This window comes from Myodes glareolus, chromosome 5, assembly GCF_982192425.1.
Source record: "Myodes glareolus chromosome 5, mMyoGla1.1, whole genome shotgun sequence".
Lineage (NCBI taxonomy): Eukaryota > Metazoa > Chordata > Mammalia > Rodentia > Cricetidae > Myodes > Myodes glareolus.
This window is the reverse complement of record NC_142030.1, coordinates 97,001,006-97,022,556: the sequence shown is the minus strand read 5'-3', so window position 1 is coordinate 97,022,556 and position 21,551 is coordinate 97,001,006. Positions and strand designations below refer to the sequence as shown.

Here is a 21,551-nt window from a genome sequence, read left to right as displayed (position 1 = left end):
TGGGAAATTTCTGTTTGGTACAAGAAAATGTTTTGCAAGAGGAAGGAACTGTCCTCATCGTGTTGATTGCGGCAGACTGCTGTAATGTTCTGCTTTAGTTTTAGCTATTGCTCTCCTGCCATGGCTAATTAAGCTTCATCACGGGTGCATGGCAGGGAGGGGAGGATGGGTTTGGTCCTATGCACAGTTGCAGGCTTCCACTGCTGACTTTCATCTTGCTAAGATACAGGGTGTGTTAGTGGCTTTTCTCATTACAGCAGCAAAATCCCCTATGAGAGCAGTTTAATGGAGGAAGGGTTTTATTTTGGCTCACACCTCAGGGGTATGGTTTGTCATGGTGGGGTCCAGTAGATGTGGTGTCAGAAGTATGAAGCAGCTGGTCACAGTCCATCCATGGTCAGGAAAGCAGAGAGATGAATACTGGCCTCTTTTTTATTTAGTCCAGGACTCCAGCTCATAAGATGCTGGCGCTCACATGTAGAGTGGGTTTTCCTACCTCAGTTTACCCAGTCCTCTCTCACAGACATGCCCAGAGGTTTGTCTTCTAGGTGAGTCTAGATCCTGCCAAGTTGACAATATTGACCATCATGGGGCGGTGTCTATATACTCTCTCAATCCACACGGTCAGGCTCAGGATGTGTCGGGATTAACTGCATGGTGGGAACTGAGCACAGCCAGGATTTGTTGAAGATTTGGTGCAAAGCCATGTCAACGCCATGCATTTGCCAGGATCTCAGGTGCAGGTGTCCCATAGCTTGGCTTCCCCAGTGCTAGGACTATACTTTTTTAAGTGGGTTCTGGTGACCAAACTCAGATTCTCATGCTTGTGAGGTATGTACTACACTGAGTGAACCATCTCTGGGCATTTCTTATAAGACATCCTCCTAATTCCTCATAAATGAGCAATGATGGAGGCTATTTTTATTATATCTCGGGAACTCTTTCCGACCCCAAATGTTCCCTGGGTGCACGATAAAACCCAAGACCCCTTTGGATCAGATAAAGTCTCCTTTTAGCTACAGGCCTTGGATCTTAGAGCTTGGAGCGTTTGTTATATTTTTAGAGTTTGCAGAGTATCTTCAAAGAGCAGCAAGGACAGAGAGAGGGTGCTCCTGGTGGGGGCGGGGAACCTGGGGCTTGGAGGAGAAGATTCCTGCACTGGAGCTGCAGCGTTCATTAGTCAGGGCTCAGCTTCCAGAGTCCACCATGTGGGCTACACGGAACATGGGCACCTTTATCCCAGGACCCTTTCAAGATTGTCCCCCACCACACACATAGCTCCCCACAGCTGCAGGAATCAGACAGTCTTTAAGATCTAAAGACTAAACTGACAGTCTTTAAGATCACCCCAGGTTTCAGGGTACAGTTAGGAGTCACTGCTAGAAGCCTACCTCACACACAGCCTGCTGGGGTGCAAGCCCCTCTCCCCATGGGAGGAAGCTGGGTCCAGGGAAAATCCTTGCTCTTCTCCATCCACGGCCTGCCCCACTGCACTGAAATTGTTGTTATGGCTTTGAAATGTTGTCATTATATTTGAAATGAACACTCGGAAAGGGAAGTGACTTCAGCTGATAGGGAGTTAGCATGAGACTCAAAGTCCCCAGTGACAGAAGATGAGTTGTGGCTGTCCCCCCTCCGAGTGTGTCCAGACTTGTGAAGGTTCCCATTCTGCATTGTTTGGGGGAAGTTACCGATTTACCTCCAGGAGAAACAAAGCAGCGAGAGAAAGGAAACTCATTTTCTACTTCCTATAAAGATCCAATATACAGAGTGTGGCCAGAGCAGTGGTTCATTTGGTGAGGACTCTTGCTTCCAACCTTAGCAACCTGAGTTGATCCAGCTGATGGAAGGAGATGCTAGACTTCCACACATGACAATTAAATACACACAAAATAAAGCTAACTTTAAAAAATGCTTAAATGCGTATACAGGGTGGTCAGTCACAACTACATTGTTACTTGGTTTGAGACAGCATCTCATGCATCCCAGGCTGGCCTTGAACTTGTTATGTGGACAAGAATGACCTTGAACTCCTGGCCCTCCTGTGTTTTCACAAATGCTGGGATTGCAGGTATGTTACACCATGCCCCGTTTATGCATTGCTAGGATGCAATCCAGGGCTTTGCGTATATTTGACAGGCTCTGTACCATCTCAGCCCCCCTAACAAGATGTGCTTGGTAAGAACTGTCTGGTCACATGCAAAGCTGTACGAGAATACAGACAGGTGCAGCCAACCCTGCTGCACAGCCAGCCCCACTCCCAAAGCAGCAGCAGAATCAGCTCTAGCTCCCAGATTGTCTTGAATTCCCTGGGGAGTGTTCCAGAAACAAGATAAGACCTTTGGTGACTCTGGAGAGGACTGGGGTTGGGCCAGCAGGGTGGTAACAGGAAAAGGCTCACAAAGAGGTGAAGGAGGACACTGGCTGGAAACAGTGAAAGTTGCTCCCAGCCTCCCTGCTCCCTGCTGTGCTGGCACTAGTAAGCAGGGCCAGCCTGAGTTCACAGCCTGCATCAGATCGCCTACTATGTCTTCTCTGAAACAATGCCGATGCCGCCTTCCCACTGTGTACGGTTGGCAAATACACAGTCCAGGCTAAGCTACATGTCTGACCTGGTAGCTCTTCTTTTGCTCGGAACCCAGAAAACAGCATCCAGCAGTGGAGAGGCTAAAGCAGGAGGCTCTTGTACTTTGGGCCACAAGATTCCATGTCCCTAAAAACAAAACAAAACAAAAAAATTAAATCTAGGACTCTTTTGTTCAAAATACTTCTTACAAAACACCATATAAGCGTTCCTAAATGATCAATATAGGGACTGTTTTCAATTTACAGACATAATTTATAGATCATAAAACCCATGAAGGCCAACAAGATGGCTCAGTAGGGAAAGGTTTGCTTCCAAACCTAACTACCTGTCCTAGTTAGGTCAGGGGTTCTGGTGCTGCAGTGAAACACCGTGACTGAAAAGCCAGTTGGAGAGGAAAGGTTTATTCAGCTTACGCTTCTGCATTGTAGTCCATCATTGAAGGGAGCCAGGACAGGAGCTCAAACAGCAAGAACCTGGATGTAGGAGCTGATGCGTAGGTCATGGATGGGTTCTCCATACTGGCTTGTTCCCCATTGCTTGTTCAGCCTGCTTTCTTACAGAACCCAGGCCCACTACCCTAGGGGTGGCACCACCCACCATGACCTGGTCCTCCCCACATTGATCACTAATTAAGAAAATGCCTTATAGACGGATCCTAGGGTGACATTTTCTCAATTACAGCTCCTTCCTCTCGGATGACTCCAGCTTGTGTTAAGTCAACATAAAACCAGCCAGTTCACTACCTGAGTTCAGTTCTCACAACTCACATGACAGAAAGGAGAGAACCAACCCCACAAGTCGTCCTGTGACCCCTGTACACTGTGACAGGTCTACACACACAAAATAAAAAAAGCCTGCCCCCTACAATTCAGTTACTTTTTTTACAAGCCGTAAAAGGGACCAACCTAATTCTTTAACAAAACCTGTTGTCATCATAACATATTAATGCCTACAGAGTTCACACTCAAGATCTGCATAATTGATTTGCAAAACAAAACCCCAATAGGAAAAAGTCGAAAGCCTGTAGGAGTGCTGACTTAGCTCTTTCACCGCTAAAGGGAGCTTCATACTACAGGTGTACCGCGTGTCTTTCCACTCCCGATTGGTGGATCTATTGTCCCCACCGTTGAGTGCAACAGGGAGTGCTGGGAGGGACATTCACTGCGATCTTGGCCTGGACCTGGGTTTCCACTTCTCCAGCATACACTCTGGTGTTCAAGTGTTCGATGTAGCGGATTTCTGTGCAGCCCCGATGTCAGCTCTACTGATTGGCATCTGTGAGCACTGTGCTAGCATCTCATTGTTGTGACCAAAGGCCCGACAAGAAACACGGCAGTCAGGGATCAGTCTATAGTTGCAAGAGTGTAGTATGACTGGTCTCATGGCACCCGCAGACGGGGAGCAGAAAGGAGTGAACAGGAGGCAAGGCCAGATTATAAAACCTCAGAGTCTACCTCAAGTTTCCCACTTCCTCTAGGAAAGCTGCACCCCCTAAAAGTCCCAAATAGCCCCATCAACCAAGACTTGGAAATGTTCTCTACAGGCTTTGGCCAAAGCACTCAAGAGACTGAGGCAGGTGGATTACTCCATTAGTCCAAGTTAAAGACCAGCCTAGGGTATAGAGGGAGACCTTGTCTCAAAATAAATAAATAAAAGAAAGAAAGGAAGAAAGAAAGAAAGAAGGAAAGAAAGAAGAAAAAAAGAAAAGGAAGGAAGGAAGATAGGTTGGGATGGAGGAATGGAGAGGCAAGTGGGATTGGGGGTAAGTAGTCCAGGTCTGGATGGAATGGAAAAGACCCTGTCACACACCACACTTGGCATTTGTCACTGGCTTTTTTGTTCAGAAGTCTCTGCTTTACACCGAGCACCTGGCCCTTCCCACCTGATTCATCCATAGCAGAGGAGGAGTCAAGCCTTCCCTCATAAGGACAGGCCCCCAGTCTTCCTGAGCCGTATGGGCACTGGGTGAAGCACTTTCCTCCAGGCTCCTGCTGAGCCTCCTTTACGGGGCCAGCACCAGTATCTCCTTCACAGTGCTTGGACTCAGTCATGCTGTGGAAGATGGGAAGATGGCTCGGTCAGTCTGGTGCTTGCCACATAGGTGTGAGGGCCTGAATTCCATCCCCAGCATAGAGGGAAAAGCAGGCTTGGTGGTGTTCACTTGTCTGTAATCCAGCTCTGGGGAGATGGAGACAGAAGGACCCCTGGGGTTCTCTGGACACACAGCCTAGCCTGCTTGAGGAGTCCCACTGAAGTAGAAGACCAAGTCTCAGCTGAAGAACAGCACCAGATATTGGCCTTGGCCCTTCACATACATGTACACATGTGGAGAGGTGGGGCGTGCAGAGACAGAGAGAGAGAGAAGGCATTGCTTTGACTGACAGCTCGGTTGGTGAATTCTTGATCTCTAGTCCCTGCATGACGATTTCAGAATAGCCAAACACGCTGAGAGACAGGTGCATCAATGGCGGGAAGAACGTAAGAGAGGAGCTGCAGATGGCGCGTGCCCCCCCCCCACCCCGTGAGCTTGTTAACCAGATTGGCGGCAACTGTTTCGCCCTCCTCCTGGCTGCAGAGATGCCTCATTGGGTTGGAATAGCCACTTTCCCTACTTTACTCCTATCCAAGCCTCCAGGAAGCCAAAATCAGGCAGGCACATTCAGTAGTAGCTCTCTACTGCACACTGATTAGCTGCGGAATGCCATGAGGGCGGTAAGCTACTAACTCCCGTATAGCCTACAGAACCCAGCCTAGAAGGCCAGATCTCCTGGAAGCCGCCTCTGATGGCTGCCACCGCCACTCTTCCCCTCCCGTAGAGCCAGCCCTGTCCAGGTGGCCCTCACCATGTCCATAGGCGTCTGGTTCACTGTCTCAAGCTTTGCAAGTGCCAATCTTTTACTACTAGACTGCGCACTGCCCCTCTAAGGCCAGGCGCACGCCTTCCGGTTCCTGTCTCTTGGCGAGGATCTGTAGAATGGAGGAGTGTGTAAATGAAGGAGGCAGCTTGTGCTGCTGGGAGCTTGGGGTGGTGAATGAGAGAGCAGTCATCCCCCTAGCTTCCCAATCGGCCCACTGGCCATTGCACCGTGGCTGAGAGGAGGCTGGGGCCCCACGCTTGCCTTCCCATTGTGCCCTGTGAGCAGCTGAGCCAAGAGGCGCTGTCACAGATAAGCTGTGGGTGTGACCCAGTGACTCACCCACGCTGCAGTGCCCGGCACTGTTATTCCCGGCCTCCATCTTACCTCGCCTCCCTTTCATCCTCAGAACTGCACCAGAAAGAAGGGCAGGAGTCCCTGTCCCCATTTCCTATATGGGTCAGGTGGAGGGGGCTTGCAAGACATCTGTGAAGTCCCCCGCTGGGGACCAGCCCGCCTCTGCCATGCTTCCTCTGACAACGTGGCCTCCCTCTGATCAGTTGTTACCTTCAAACTGTCTAGATAGTTCCTAAGTTTAAGGCTTTGATGCTATTTTTTTTTCTATTCTTGGACCTTGTGGTCCCTAGAACAGACTCCTAAGAGTACGCCAGGCCATCATGATGGGCAGGAGCAAGTACCTGGGGGCCTTTTTCTTTAGTGCAGACTTGAGCGAGGCATGTGCGTGGGAGGGCCCTGGAGAAGACAGCTGCTGTCACTTCAGCTCCACCACACAGCCTCAAGGGCAGCTCCCACTGTCTGAATCTTGCAACAACTCCTGCCCTGCTCCAGAATAGATGCAGGGTGACCGTTCATCCATGAAGCCCGGCTTCTCCATATGCCTGCCAGGCCTTATCCATAGGCTGCCCTAGGAGAAGCTACGCTCCCAGGGAACTTAAAGGGCATCAGTGAGTGTGTGCCCTTTGCCATCTCTCCTGAGCCTCGTTCTTCTTCGACTAGTTCCTCCACAGTACAGATGAGCCCGGAGCTGGATGGGACCAGAGCCAGTGTCCTGGGCTCAGGCTTCAGATCCGGCCCGTCTGGTTTGCTAGCTTCAGATTTAGCTTGGTAGGAGGGTAAGAATGAATGAGAAAGGAAACTCATGACGTTCTGAAACACCAGGTGCAAGGATACAGTCCAGGGACTATCTGAGGGGAGAGACCAAAGTCGTAAAAGCCAGAACCTGAATGTTTAGCCTTGGTGGGCTTTCCTCCTCCCCAGGCTGCTGTAAGTTAGGTTTGCTGCTGAGCCCTTGTAGCCATCACAGAGACCCAAGATGACGAACTCAGAATAGGGAGGCTTTCTATCAGTGCGGTTTAGGGTTCTGTCCGTGACGGCGCCTCATTGCTGTAGGTTTGTCGTGAAGCAGTCCATCATGGCCAAGCATGTCCCAAAGCAAAACTGCTCAGCTAGGGGACTCAGAGAGGACGCGGTGGCTAAGAACACCTGCTGCTCTTGCAGAAGATCAAGTTCAGTTCCCCAAACCCACTACAGGATGCTTGTAACTGCCTGTGTCTAACTGCAGCTCCAGTGAATCCGCTACCCTCTTGTGGGCCCCACATGCACACGCATGCACGCGCTTGCGCGCACACACAAACACACACACATGCATATGTGCACTAAAAATAAGGTAAATCTAAACAAACAAATAACAACAGCAAAAACTTGCTTAACTCATGACTGGGAAGACAGGAAGGGACTGCTGCATCCCTTCAGAGGCAAGCTCCTAATGTCCTGAAGGCTCTAAGCCTCCCGAAGGCTCCAACAGCTCCCAGGAGCGCCTCGCTGGGGACAAAGCTTTCAGTACATGGGCCTTTAAGGATATCAAAGGTCAAACTCTAGTCACCAAATTCAAGAGGTCGAGAAATTCTCACTTGCCTCTGGTTCAGGTACATTCTGGTCTAGGGGTCCTTGTGGATTGCCTGTTGTTACCTAATTGTGGACTTGACTGGATTGACAATCACATGGAAACACACCTCTGGGTGTTTCCAGAAAGGGCTAGCTGAAGAGGGAAGAGCCATTCTGAATATAGGTGGCCCTGGAACCTGGGTAAAAGGGAGGAGGCAAGCCGAGCACCAGCGCTCTTCTCGCTCTGCTTCCTGACCGTGACTGCAGGGCGATCAGTTGTCATGCCCACCATGACTGTCCCATCAGGTGAACAAATCCTTTCTCCCTGAAGTCGCGTTTGGCAGGTGTTTTGTCTCAGCAAGGAGACAAGTATAATAGCTGGTACTCCTCCCCTGCTGTCTAGGCAACTAGGAAACTCCATGTGTGCTGGATCGAAACCTCTCCATTACAGTCTTAAGGGCTGTGAGAGGTACCCATTCGCTCCTGAGCACTTAAGTAAAGATGCTTACATTAACCAGCAAGAACACAGTGTAAGCTTTTTCAGATGCCCATGTGTCTCTCATCTGTTGGTTCTGTCTGACAGCTATTCTGATGGACGGGCAGCTGCCATATGCAAGCTTTCTACACACTACAATGGCAAAGAACAGTGGCCATTAGTATAGACTGCACTTCCATTTAACATACTGAGAGTCTGCACAGTCATGCTGTGCCCTTAGTAACAGCATCCAGACCCACAGGGCTGTGCTACCCATGGCTTAGTGCAGGCATGAGCTGTGTATAGTATTTGGAGAATCCAAAAGGAGGAGTCAGAGCTAGTGGGGATGGTCCCAAAGATGGTCCTCATGAAGAATGAGAAAGTGTGTGTGTGTGTGTGTGTGTGTGTGTGTGTGTGTGTGTGTGTGTGTGTGGTGCATTTTGAGACAGAGCCTCTAGCCCAGGGTTTTCTCAAACTCATTTTGTAGCTAAAGATGACATTGAACTTCTGATCCTCCTGCCTCTGCCTCCCAAGAGCGGGATTACAGCTATGTATGTATCCTGGTTTATCCAGTGCAGGGGATAGAACCAGAGCTTCATGCAGCTAGAAAGCCATTCTTCCTACTGAGCCACATCCTTGGCCTGGAAACGGGTGTTTAAAGAGGCCGCAGCCTGTCCCAAGGATGTGTCCTTTTTATCACTTTTTCTGAGCGTGGTGCCTCCTGTGTTTGGTTGCGAGACTGAAGCTGCCCCATTGTGCCCTTGGTCCCCTAGCTGATGATGGTGTCCCTGTCATTTCTAGGACTTCTGCCATGGCCAGGTGATGTGGCCGCCCCTAAGCGCCTTGCAGGTGAAGCTGGCTGAGCCCGGGCAGTCCTGCAAGCAAGTGTGCCAGGAGAACCAGCTCATCTGCGAGCCGTCCTTCTTCCAGCACCTCAACAAGGAAAAGGACTTGCTGAAGTAAGTTCCTCGGGAGTCCGGTTGACAGATGCCTGGATTTGCTCTCCCAGCTGTGGGCTTCAGGGAAACCGTGTGGGAAAGGGGGAAGCAGGTTGCAGCCCCAGAAAAAGCTCAACTCTCACACTCACAATACACATATGATGTGTGTATGACCTGGACTTGTGTGATATGTGTGTGCATAATGTCTGTTTCTATGATGCATGTGGACATGCATGCATTTATGTATGTCAGTGTGGGTGTGCACGTACAATGACATGCATGTAGAGGTCAGAGTACAACCGTAGCTGTTCCCCACCTTCCACCTTGTTTGAAACAGGCTCTTTGTTTTCTCCACTGCTGGCCTGTGAGCTCCCAGGCAAGGTCCTGTGTCTGCCTCCCATCTTGAAGTAGGAGGGCTGAGGTTACAGGCAGTACCGCCACACCCAGCTTCTCGTGGGCCTGGGATTGGTTACCTGTCACTTCTGTTCTCTTATCTGCAGGATAAGAATATTCTCAGGTACACTGAATTACTTCTTGGCTCAGGTTCTTCAGAGGGTACCCCAGTTGGCCAACCCAGAGTAAGGGTCATCTAGAGCACAGTTAGGTGTGAAAGTTGGCATTCCTTCCTCCTCTGCCTCCTCCTCTTTATTCTCTTTCCTCTTTCTCCTCTCCCCCTTTCTTCTACTTATTTTAAGACAGGGTCACATGTTACCCAGGCTGGCCTTGAGCTCCCTGTGCAGCTGGTGATGACCATGAACTGCCTGTCCTACTGCCTGCAGTTCCCAAATGCTAAGATAATAGACCACCATGAACCACCATGCCAACCTCTTCCTTGATGTTTGCTTTGCTTTGAGACAGGGTCTCACTCTGTAGCAGATGCTGGCCTAGAAGTCACTATGTTGCCCAGTTCAACCCTGTCCTTAACTGGAATTGCCAGTGTAAGCCACCATTCCCAGCTAAATATTAAGAGTACATCTAAAACTAGTTCAATAGTACATTGCTTTGTCCTGGTCTTATTTCTCAGAAGTGGCCACTGCTTGCACATCAGTGTGTAGACCTAGGGGGTGTGTATGTGTGTTTGTGTGTGTGTGTGTGTGTATACATATGTTTGTGTAGGTACACTAATATCCATATGTGTATGAAGACCTCAGCTACCATTCCTCAGATGCCATCCACTTTGCTTTTGGGGACAGGGTCTCCCGTTTTCCTGGGACTTACCAAGTGGACTAGGCTGGCTAATAAAGTCCCAGGGGTCTCCAGCCCTGGGGTTACAAGTGCATGCTGGCTTTTCTTGTTTATCTTGGGTCCTAGGCATGGAACTCCATTCTCATGCTTCATGGCCATAACTTTGCTGGCTTGAACCACCTTCTCCAGCCCCATTTGGCTTTCACCCACCACGTTCACCCCACCTCTCACCCTGTTCTTCCTGCCTCCTCCCAGACGTTGGATGGGGCACCCATTTCTTCTCCCTTATTTTTCCAGCAGCTGCACAGAGTTCCAAAGCACATCATGCTCATTCCCTGTTCAAGTGTGCAGGCTGCTCTCAGCCTTTCTCCACGACAGATAGCGCTTCCCCCAAGGAGCCCAGCCTCAGAGCCGGTCCCCTGCACGCGTGCTTTCCTTTGCATGGCTGAGCTCCTGAGATGTGGAGAACTTCAGAGTCAGGCGGAGGATGCCGTCTCTGAAGCAGGATAATCGGATATGCTCCCACAGCACAAAGCAGACGATCCGACAATGTGGAGTGGACAGGTCCTGCCCCAGCACCTCTGCCTCATGTACCTTTCTCTTCCCCGTAGGTATAGGGTGACCTGCCAAAGCTCAGAAGTGTATAAGGACATCCTGGTGCCATCCTTCCACCCCAAGAGCAAGCACTGTGTGTTCCAAGGGGATCTCCTGCTCTTCAGTTGTGCCGGGGCCCACCCCACACACCAGAGGATCTGCCCCTGCCGGGACTTCATCAAGGGCCAAGTGGCCCTCTGCAAAGACTGCCTATAGCATAGCCACCCCGGGTTCATTCAGTATGGCAGAGGTGGCTCTGCTGGGCAGGGCCAGGGGGGCCGAAGTCATTCAGGGACTCTGACCGGAGCCCGAACTCTTTGGTCCAGGGCTTGGATTTGGTACTTCTCCAGCTGCCGTCAGCGCATCCCAGGAGTTTACACCAAAACCGCAAGAGAACAGAGGTCAGACCAGGGGCCTGGCTTCTCCCTGGTGCAACGAATGTCCTCTCTGTCCCGGAAAGTGTCCAGGCAGCTGCTCCGGGGTTATTATTATTATTTTTTTTTTTAAAAAAAGAAAGGCTAAAAGTCTGGAGACTCATTCAACTGAAAGCAGAACAGGAAGAGGACTTGAGCCGATTGGAAAGAACTTTGGGGACATTCCTAAACCCATTAATTTATTTATTTGGGAGGGTGGGGGTGGGGTCGAGAGGGAGGAAAGGGGTTGAACAGTTTCCTTTTTGTCCCCCACTGTCAATCACCCATCTTCAGGATATTCTTGTTCTGCTGGCCTCACGCAGGATGCAGAGGGGCTGGTGGCGTGCTCGAGGGCAGCCGTGGGAGCCTGGCTCCTGACAGCAGGCGGCAGCACAGAAAAAAATTATCTTTGTGAGTAGGGATGTGACTCGGTTTGCGGAATGCTTGCTTAGCATGCATGGAGCCCTGGGTTCCATCCCCAGCACTACATAAAACCAGGTGAACACCTGTAATCACAGGTAAAGAGTAGAGGCAGGAGGATCAAACATTCAAGGTTATCCTTGGCTACATAGCAAAGTCAAGGCCAGCCTAGGCTACGAGAGATCCTGTCTCAGAAAACAGTTGGTTTTTGTTTTGTTTTGTTTTGTTTTGTTTTGCTTGTTTGTTTTTTGTTTTTGTTTTTTGCTTTGCAAACACAGCCAGCCCCTGTCAGAGCAGCGTCTTAGAGCTGATGATCCTGTGTTTTGCTTGGCAGGTGGCAGCTAAGAGGCAGATAGCCGTGGTGGGGACCTGTGCCTGTGTGTCCTGAGGGCCCTGCCAAGTGCCAAAGACAGGCTGGGCTGTGAACTAGAGAGGCTGCTTTCCTGTGTGTCCCCTCCCCACCCACCTTCACAGCTTGGCCCTGGTTTCTGGTTAGAATTCCTCTGTTGCGGAAACACGGGATTGTGTAATTCTTCTTTGCTGCCGTGGTCAACCGGCCCTGCCTCGCTCTAAGGAGGAAAGTGAAAACTGAAGAGTCCAAGAGCTGCCCTTGAACTTGGAGTGTGTGTGTGTGTGTGTGTGTGTGTGTGTGTGTGTGTGTGTGTGTGTGGCGGGGGGAGGTCTCTAGCCTTAGAACAGCTTAGGTTTGGGTAAGAATGACAGTCCTAGAGTTAGCAGCGTGAGGGGGATTTGTGCTGTGTCCCCACCAATGTCTGCTGTTGCTGAATTCCAGGAAAGAGGACTTTCCCAGGACCTTGATGGTTTCTGGGGAGGTGAGGACAGTTTGGAATGAATGCTAGGTGTTTTCCTGGCTGCTCCCCAGTGGGCATGGCTTACAGAGGGCCGGAGACTGGAGGTGGGTTTTACTTGAAGCACTATTCCAAGGAGTTTGGGCAGCCCAGTGGAGGGCCTGTCAGCAGGCTGGCCTAGTCATACATGCTGGGATTCCCACTCTTTACACCCTGGAGCCCTTTTGTGTGCGCCCTTCCCTGCTGAAGTGTTGCTTCTGTGCTCTGTACACTTGTGAGTTTCTGGAGACACCTCTCCCACTTCTCTCCATGCTGGTGAATGAACCAACCCTCTTCTACCTCTCGCTGTTAGCATCGTCCACCCAGTCCTTGGCTGTTGGAGTAGACTTCCTGGCCGGCTGGTGCTACCCAGTGCCTCCTAGTGGCCAGGTAGAGCCTCTGCCTAACTGAGAAGCAGAGCAAGGCCCAGGACTAGCAGAGCTGTCCGGAAGCAACAGGAAGGAGGATTCGGCTTTGTGGTGACCTGACCAAGGGGTGGAGAGGTGGGGCATAGGACTTTGAAGTCTGGGAAATCTGATCTGCCTGCCTCTTAATGTATGCCTGGGTGCAAGTGTCACACCAGCTACACCCCCAGGCAGCTCAAGGGGCTGAGCTTTCAGTCCTAGAGAAAGGAGTAGAGTCGGGAGGAAGAGTGTCAGGGGATCCTATCCTAAGCACTGCCGGGTTCTCCAAGACCTGGCTAGAATCACCTCTGCCCAGGTCCAGCCACCAGGCAGGCAAAAGTTTAAAAGCCTAGCTATGAAGCCTGTCTATTAGGCCTTGCAAAAGTGGTTTCCCGTTGCAGGATGGAAGAAAACTGGCCATCTCCTTGTGAGGAAGGACTTTCCCTGAGAGTCCTCATGTCTGCACACCAGAGTGTGAGAATCTGCTTGTTTCCAGACCTGCAATTCCTAGGCCTCTCCACCTGAGTCCACCACGCTATGGGAGACAGTGCTGGCATTCAACCAGCAGGGGGTGCCCCAAGTTGAACTGCTCCCTGTGCTGTAGATAGCTGGAAAGGAGCTTGGAGGGGGGAGGCAGCCTTGCCCCCACCTGCAGAAGCTGCCTGGTCCTGAGCTCAGGCTCTCTCCACCTTCCTATTCCTCCTCTCCAGCTCAGAACCCAAGTCACATTCTTTCTCCCATGGAATAAATCCCTCTTCCAGTGGTAGCCAGAAGCAAGCCTCACTTTCCCTGCTGGGCTCCAGCTTTTGAGGCTAACCAGATGCACTCTAATTGTGAAGGGCATTATCAACAAGTGGGGTGTCCCCTAAATATATATCAGCTCCCAGGGCCCAGAGTTAGCAAGGTATAGCCAAGTGACCCTCCAGGAGAAACTGACGGGGGGGGGGGGGCATCAGCAAAGAAGGAACGCACAGCCTTGGCCAGGAGCCCACCGCACTGACAAAGCATTGATGATCCTGGAGAAACCTCGGCCTGTGTGTGATCGAACCTTCCGCAGGGGAGAAACCTGAACTCAGGACTTATGTTTTCTGGCACTGCCATCAGATCTTTACCCTTTGGAGTTCTTTCCCCTGTGTGATGTTAGGCTCTTAACCTAGGGGAAAACCTTTATGTAACTCACTAAGAGAGAGAATGCTTCTCTCCAGAGGGTGAAGGCCTTGGCAGAGCAAGAACTCCTGAGAGGGCCAGTGCTTGGACCCTAGTCTGCAGCTCGGGTATTTCTGTGTGTGGTCTGATTTCCTGTCCAAAAGGAAATGTTGTGAAGTTTTTGCTTTGTCTGACACTTTTGGACTTTTGTTTTGTTTCTGAGATGATCATTTGTTTTAGGTGCCTGGTGAGTGTTTGGAAATATTTGCCTTTTTTTTTTGATTTTTGTTTTGTTTGTTTGTGGTGTGTGGGTGTGTGGTGGTGGTTCATGTCTTCCTGACATGTCTTCATTTCTCTTTGGGGTTGGAATTTGAAGGCTTGGTGCTGCTGAGGGCTGATAGCAGATTGTTCCAGCCTGGGATAACTACATATGTCCACAGTATATGTGCACGCACATGGCTATTTATGTTCCCAATGTATGTATGCTCACAAGACTGAAACATTTAGTGTGTGTATGTGTGTGTATGTGTGCTCCCAGTGTGAGGTGTCTGTATACACACACACCCAGAATAGGGCTGAGGGACCCAAGAATCCTTTAGCCGGCATCCTCAGGCCCTCATAGTGACCAAGGTAGTGAAGGGCCTCATTCCTGTCACCCCAGCCCTGGCTGACATGTTGCTGAGGCAGGAGATTAGGAGATTAGCCTTGAGGTCATCTATGTGGAAGCAGCAACCCCCAAGCACTTCAACTACTTAGCATAATGGAGGTGAGCCGTGCCCACTTTCTTTCTTCTCTTCCTTGGTGAATGAACGTGGCTGTTGCTGCAGTACCGCTCACGGTAACGCCCGATCAGTGAGTTGGGGTGCACTGAAATTGTATGTCGTCTATAGGTGAATGTGTGCGCTGTGCACCAGACCAGGGTGGTTCACCTATGTATGTCGTCTATAGGTGAATGTGTGCGCTGTGCACCAGACCAGGGTGGTTCACCTATGTATGTCGTCTATAGGTGAATGTGTGCGCTGTGCACCAGACCAGGGTGGTTCACCTATGTATGTCGTCTATAGGTGAATGTGTGCGCTGTGCACCAGACCAGGGTGGTTCACCTAGATTGTGTGTGATTAGGCACCACCACCCTTTCCCAAACTTCTTGACTGAAAAAGAAAAGTCAAGTATTTTGCTAACGACAGGCTCTGTTACATGTGTTATTATTCCAAGCCTGGACTCTTTTATTTATTTAAAACTATTTTCATTTCCCTATTGGCTTTCTTCTTATCCCATCTGTCCCTGTGTGGCTTCAGGGTATGTCTTCGTTAGAGTAGACGGGTGGCAGAAATAGATTTATAGTCATTCAGGAAGCCGGTGGCTTGGAGCTGAGGAGTTCCTTTCGTTCTTGTTGCCTTCGACAGCAAGTGCAAAGTCAAGTTTTTTTTTTCTTTTGGATTTTGTTTTATACATATAGCAAAAGACCAAATTAGCTGTATAGTCTTGGATACAGAAAATAAGAATTATTCTAGCTCTCCTAGCATTTAGGGTTCTGTGGGGATCCCATAGCACAGTGCCTGGCTCGTAGAAAGCCTGGCTAATGTTCAATATTGATATTAGTAGTTTATCATAAAACTTGAGAAATAAAGAGCTGCGCTCACCCCCTATCTGTTGATTCAAACATGATGATTACACAAGAATCTTGTTGAGTCGATCAATGGTATAGGAATTTGTTGTTCCAAATGTTTCAGCTCTGTGCCTACCCTGCTCACTGGAATTATACCGTTTTTCTTGAATGTGCTGATTGGGAAACATGTCAGTCTTCAGCACTCTGTGAAACAAGACTGAAAGAATTTATTAAGGGAAGTTGAATCCACCAATATGTTCTGGAACATTCCAGGGGTTTCTTTGGGGACCTTTTTGAGCTCAAAATTAAAAGTTCTCTCACAAGTTGCACTTCTTGAATTAGAGTTTAATTTTTATTCCTCTATAATGTGATAATAGAACCAATTTGTTTAAGGGAAAGAATGAACTGAATTTACAGTCCCCGGGAAGCCCTTTGCTGCCCCCTGCTGGACAGGGTGGCTTCCAGCAGGTTGGTTCCCTCTGCCTCGTTCCCACCCTTATCCAAGAGTAATCCCATGACTTTAAAAAAAAAAAAATTCCACATGTGGCCCCATGGCAGGGATTTTGACTTCTTTCACAACTGGACGCGGAGGTGATTTGAATGCCAGTTTGCTGTTTATGTTTTGCAGATTTAGCCTCTTCACTGGGTGGATTGCAGGTACAAAAGAGGGAGGAGAATTCCCTGGAATCCAGGGTGCTTTTCCAGCTCTTCTCCGCCAGTCAATGATTTTACAGTTTAAGGGATGAAATGATTGAATTTTTCTTTTTCAGAGCTTCATTCTGCCCCTGGTTTTGAGGCTCACAAGGCTGCCTTCACCCCACCCGACCCCCGCAGCAGGGACACACATGCAGATGTGGGTTGCAGCCGGGACACATGCAGCTGTGGTGGGTGCACAGCGGGCACAGCAGCCCATGGATGCTGGAACACAGCAGACATGGGACACATCTTTCTCCCCACCGTGAACCCAGTCCAAGTATTAAAGAAAATAACGTAACCACAATGCCAAAGGACACGGTGACGTCCCTTCCACTGTAGTTGCTGTCATGGCCATTTGAGTCTGTGTCTTCAGATGGATCCCGGTACATTGTTTCCTATTCCTGTCAGTGAGGTGTCGCTGCCCCCTGCTTGCTGCACCGGGCAAATGGAATACTGCTTTATTTTCCTGTGGTATAGAAAAACTAGGGAGAGCTTTATTTTTCAATAAACTTTTCTTGTGTGACAGGTGGTAGTGATTGGGGCAGGGCACTAAAGCTGCATCTCCTGGATCCAACACACTGCCTAAGGTCAAGCAGCGGATAGATGGGAGCCGGGGAGTTAGATAGCTGAGTTAGATAGCTGGGTTCAGAAGGCACTTGCTGTGCACGTGTGAGAGCCTGGCTCCAAGCCTCAAAATCCACTTTTTAAAAAGGCAGACATGATGGCACGTGCTTGAAACCCCAGTTCTCGAAGAGACAACATGGTTGGCGAGCATAGAAAATTTATGACCTGGGGCCGGAAATAAACGGCTGAGTGGGAAAGCCCTTGCCGGGCATGCACAAGGACTGGAGTTTGATCCCTAGAAGCCACGTAAAAAGCCAAGTGCGCTACACACTTGTAATCCCAGTTCTGGAGATGTGAAAACAGGTGTATCCTTGGGGCTCGCTACTCAGCCAGCCCAGCCAAGCCAGCAAGTTCCAGGCCAGTTAAAGACTCTGTCTCATAGAACAAGATGGACAGCATCCTGTGGTACCGCACATGAAATGGGTGTCTGGCGTTCACGTGCACGCACACGCACGTAGGCATGAATGGGGAAAGGCTTCACCACTATGTACTCTTCCCTTATCTCCACCACAATACCAAACGGAAATCATTCTTCCCATCTTCTGCTCTCACTGAAGGAGCTGAATTGGAAAATGAACTGCTAGATTTTTTTTTCTTCAGAAATACTTCTGACTGCAGGGTGCATTTAAAACTTGGTCCAAGTGGGGCGGTAAAAAAACAGAGCATCTCTATTCACCTGAAAGAAAGGAAGCAGCCTGGAGCTGGGCATCTGTGGGCCATGAGCGTTGCCCGGGGAATCTCAGTCAGCGGACAGCTGGCTAAGACACACATAAAGCCCCAGGTTTGAGTCCCAACACCATACAAACTGACTTGGTGGTGCACACCCGCAATCCCAACACTCAGGACGTTGTGCACACCCGCAATCCCAGCACTCAGGAAGCGGAGGCAGGAGGATTGGGATTCTCAAGACACGGCACTGAACTTAGGGGCCCTTCTGGGTAATTCTCACAATAAAAAGACACCGTGGAATTCATCATCATGTGAGGCTCAACTCCCTGAACTCCATGTCTGTTGACTACAAGGAAGGGTGCAGGCAAATTTATGGAATCTGCATTCCCCGGGCATGCTTGCACACTATAGGGGAGCGAGCAAAGTGGGGGACCCCTGGGGAACTCATCTGGTTTCTGGCCACAATTACATGTCACTTATTCAAAGTTCTTAGGTCAGAAATGTTTCAGAGAGCTTGGGAAACGGCTCGGCAGGTAGAAACACTTGCTTTGCAACCATGAGGATCTGTGTTCAAATCTCCAACATCCAAGCAGGGCATGACCACATCTGCCTGTGACCCTAGAACTGGGGGAGGCCGAGCCAGGAGAACCTCTGGGGCTTTCTGGACACCAGCCTAGCTCTAGATTCAGGGAGATATCTGGTTCCTGGGGAATAAGAGTGATAGAGAAAGACACACACACACACACACACACACACACACACACACACGGTAAACAGTGTTTCTTATCTTGGGACTTTCTGGGTTTGGGAGCCTTTGTCACCCTGAGTTAGCTTTGGGATGAGATCTAAAACTGAACAGGAGACTCACTTCTATTTTCTCTGGCCCCCATACCCATGGGCTAAATAAAGATCATTTCATACCTGACTCTTAATGGGCCTGCCTGTGTCTTCACTGCAGCTGGTCCCACAAGGCCAAGCGTGAATTTTCTATGTGTACCACTACGTTGGTGCACATTTTTTGAGCATTCTGGATTTCAGATTTGGGGATTCCGGGTGTCTCGTCTGTGCTGTGCCTTCCCTTTGGCAGTGCCCCTTGAGATGAGACGTGGAAATTATGGCAAAGTCTGGAGACCTGCAGTCCCCCTGCCCAGATAGTGTCTGCTTACAGGGGTCTCTAGCAGACCCTGTAACTGTGTGGTCCGTTGGGGTGAGGCTAGCCTCCCCTCTGGAAACTGGAGACCCCACATCAAGACAGGCCAACGTGTTGCTGTCACTGTCATCAGGCATCAGCAACCCCTCCCTGCCTTGTCCACCTTCACCCACAACAGAAAAATCTACCTGCTGGAGATGGGAAAACGTCTCAGTGGGGAAGGCACTTACTGTGCGGACCTGACTTCAGATCCAGAGCGCCCACAAAAAGCCATCTATGGTGGCATGCACCTGTATTCCCCAGAACTGGGAAGGCAAGATAGATTCCTGGGACTTACCTACTAGCCATTCTAGCTGAATCAGGAAGTCCTGAATTTGGGGGAGAGAGAGAGACAGAGAGACAGAGACTGTCTCAAAGAAATATTTATTTATATATAAAGATGGGCTGGCAAGATGTTTTCAGAGGGCAGGTAGAAGCTTACACTGAGGTCTAGTGATCTAACAATGTAAGGATCCCACAAAATGACAGGAGATTCCTAAAAGCTGTTGTCTAACCACATGCATGCCGTGGCATGAATGTATCTTTGTGTTTGCATTTGTTCCCAAAACTCTATTAAGAAATTTTTAAAAAGAGATGAAGAAATGATGGAGGAAGACACCCAAAGTCAACCTTGCCCTGCACATGTGAACACACAGAGGAAAGAGAGCACCCGCGCACACACACACACACACACACACACACACACACTACAGCGAGTGTGCACACAGACACGCACACACACCGCAGAGAATGAGAGAGAGAGCATGAGAGAGAGCCTGCTCACGATGTTTACTGCCTACATGTTGGCACAAACACTGACAGCTCACACATACAACCTTCCCATACCATACAAATTGTGAAGGTTTCTATTGGCCCAACATGGCTGCCCAGCTGGGCAGTGCTGTGCGAGCTACAGAATACGGTGGCACGGGGGACATGTCTTCAGCACTTACACCTCACATTCCCTAAGCTGGGGCGTCTCGTTCCTTCTGGAGGAGTGACCCATTTCTCGCAGACCGTGAGGCACTGCGACCACTCGGCATAACATACAGAGACATGCAGATGCAGGTAATGATTATAATTATTTATTACAAATAAATGTATAGAGTTTCACATCTCTCAAAAATGGTTCCTGGGTTTTCATGGATGTGGAAGAAAGGGCTGTGTGCTTACTTAGCCTGCCCATGCAAAGCTATCTCATATGCCACTAAACACTTTAAAAAACAGAATGGCCTCCCTCTAAACAAATCTGCTTAGTGTCAAGATTAGTAAAAGTGTATGAAACGGGTTGATTCACGTTAGGAAGGGATTGGCTGCAAGGAGAGAGGAGTGTGACCCTGGAGGCGCCTTGGCCGCGTGTGTCAGGAGGCGGTGACTCCGTCAGTTACTATCTGGTTTTGGCTGACAGTAAGCGCCACAAGCGGCTTCCTATCAAGCAGAGACCCAAGCCTGCTTTCAAGAACTGTTTGACCCCAGGAAATAGAAAACATCACTTCCGGCTCGAGATTGGGGAGCGTGGCAGCCCTTCCCATGGTCAGCATCGTCCTAATGTGTTTGACAGTGGGCAACAGGGTGAGGATGTAGGACAGGTGCAGCCTCCAGGCCGACCTCATCCCGTGATGACAGACTCTATGAACGAAAACTTCCCCAAATGAAACTGGATGTGCAGTTAAATATTGGCACCAACTGCCTTCGCGGAAACCTCTCGTCACCATGGTGACGCTCTTCCCTGGGGCCGTCCCTGCCGCCCCTTCAGCCGCCTTCACTCAAACATTTCGTAGTGACGCGTCTGTCTCACTCTGGGCACCATGTCGATGAGAAGCCTGCAGAAACGAAGACAGGCAGGGTCACCTCGATACCAGGAGAGCTTGGGGAAACCGGTTATTTGTGTATGTGTGCATCTGTGTCCTTTCCTGGGTGTTCAGGTGCATGGGTGGTGTGTGCTTATGCATGGGGGGGGGGCTGTGGAAGTCAGATAACCTTGTCCATTTGTCCACTTTGATTTTCCTCGGCAGGGTCTCTCTTCTTTACCTGGAACACACCAAATAGGCTAGGCGGGGTGGCTGGGCGATGGCCTTCCTGTCTGGAATTACAGGCATGCACTACCACAGCTGGCTCTCTTTTTTGATGTGGGTCACAGGGATCAAATTCAAGTAGCTGTGCTTCCCCACCTGAGCCTCCCCACCCCCAAGTCTAGCCGTGGTTAATTCTGCCCCCATGCCCCACCATTGTCCCTTTCAAAGCATGCAACTCAATGGTTTCCTGCATATATGTGAGGCTGTGTGTTCATCCACACTGTCTTAATTCCAGAACATTCTTATCATCCTCTGTGCACACTGATGGTCACCCCTGCTTTGTCTTCCCCACCTCTTCCCAGACAACCAATGATCTACTCTGTGGCTCTACAAGTGGATCTATTCTGGAAGTTGCAGATAAAAAGTGTATGGCCTTTTAAATGTGACCATGTTTATTTGGCATGTTAGTTCATCCACAATGGAAGGTGTAGGGATGCTTCATTCACTTTGATGCCTGAATAAATAGTCCTCAAGCCTAGAGATAGTTACAAGTGTTGGCAAGGACCACCTCAGACATGGCTGCTGGGAATGCACAGAGTGGTGCTGCTTTGGAAAAAATCTTGGCAGATCCTTAAATGGACAGTATCCTAGTGGAAGCACTTAACTTTTAAAAATACAACACCTCAACAGGAACGATTCTCTCTAAGGACAAAACCTGCCTTACAGGCCATATTCAGGGATTGGCATTGGGCTACTTTTTCAGTAAGTGGACCCCATGCTAAGATGGCTTTGCCTCCCTTCAGGGTGACCTTTTGCATGGAGTAGGCCTATTTAAATTTTCTTTTTACATTTTAGTGTGTATGTGTGTGTGTGCGCGCACACATGCATGAGTGTATTTGCACACACACCACAGGGCAACTGTGGAGGTCAGTTCTCTCCTACCTTTAATCATATGGGTCCTGAGGATTGAACCCAGATC

At 49.7% G+C, this 21,551-nt stretch overlaps 2 protein-coding genes across 9 annotated transcripts in view; one reads left to right on the top strand and one right to left on the bottom strand.

Annotated features, from left to right (window-relative positions):
- Window positions 1-18,293, top strand: part of Mgat5 (alpha-1,6-mannosylglycoprotein 6-beta-N-acetylglucosaminyltransferase) — a 295,197-nt gene extending 276,904 nt beyond the window's left edge. For 7 of the 8 annotated variants that reach the window (XM_087906583.1, XM_087906581.1, XM_087906578.1 and 4 more), the window contains 2 exons: window positions 8,624-8,781; window positions 10,557-15,708. In XM_087906583.1, coding sequence (XP_087762709.1) covers window positions 8,624-8,781; window positions 10,557-10,755 — 357 coding nt within the window. In that variant the 3' untranslated portion in view covers window positions 10,756-15,708. Of the gene's footprint in view, window positions 1-8,623; window positions 8,782-10,556; window positions 15,709-16,149 lie in introns of those variants that run through there. The other variant, XM_087906586.1, reaches the window with a different exon arrangement.
- Window positions 18,294-19,626: 1,333 nt separating this feature from the next.
- The window catches only part of Tmem163 (transmembrane protein 163), a 189,982-nt gene continuing 188,057 nt past the window's right edge, over window positions 19,627-21,551 (bottom strand). The window contains exon 8 of the mRNA XM_085688317.2: window positions 19,627-20,380. Coding sequence (XP_085544443.2) covers window positions 20,320-20,380 — 61 coding nt within the window. The 3' untranslated portion in view covers window positions 19,627-20,319. The remainder of the gene's footprint in view (window positions 20,381-21,551) is intronic.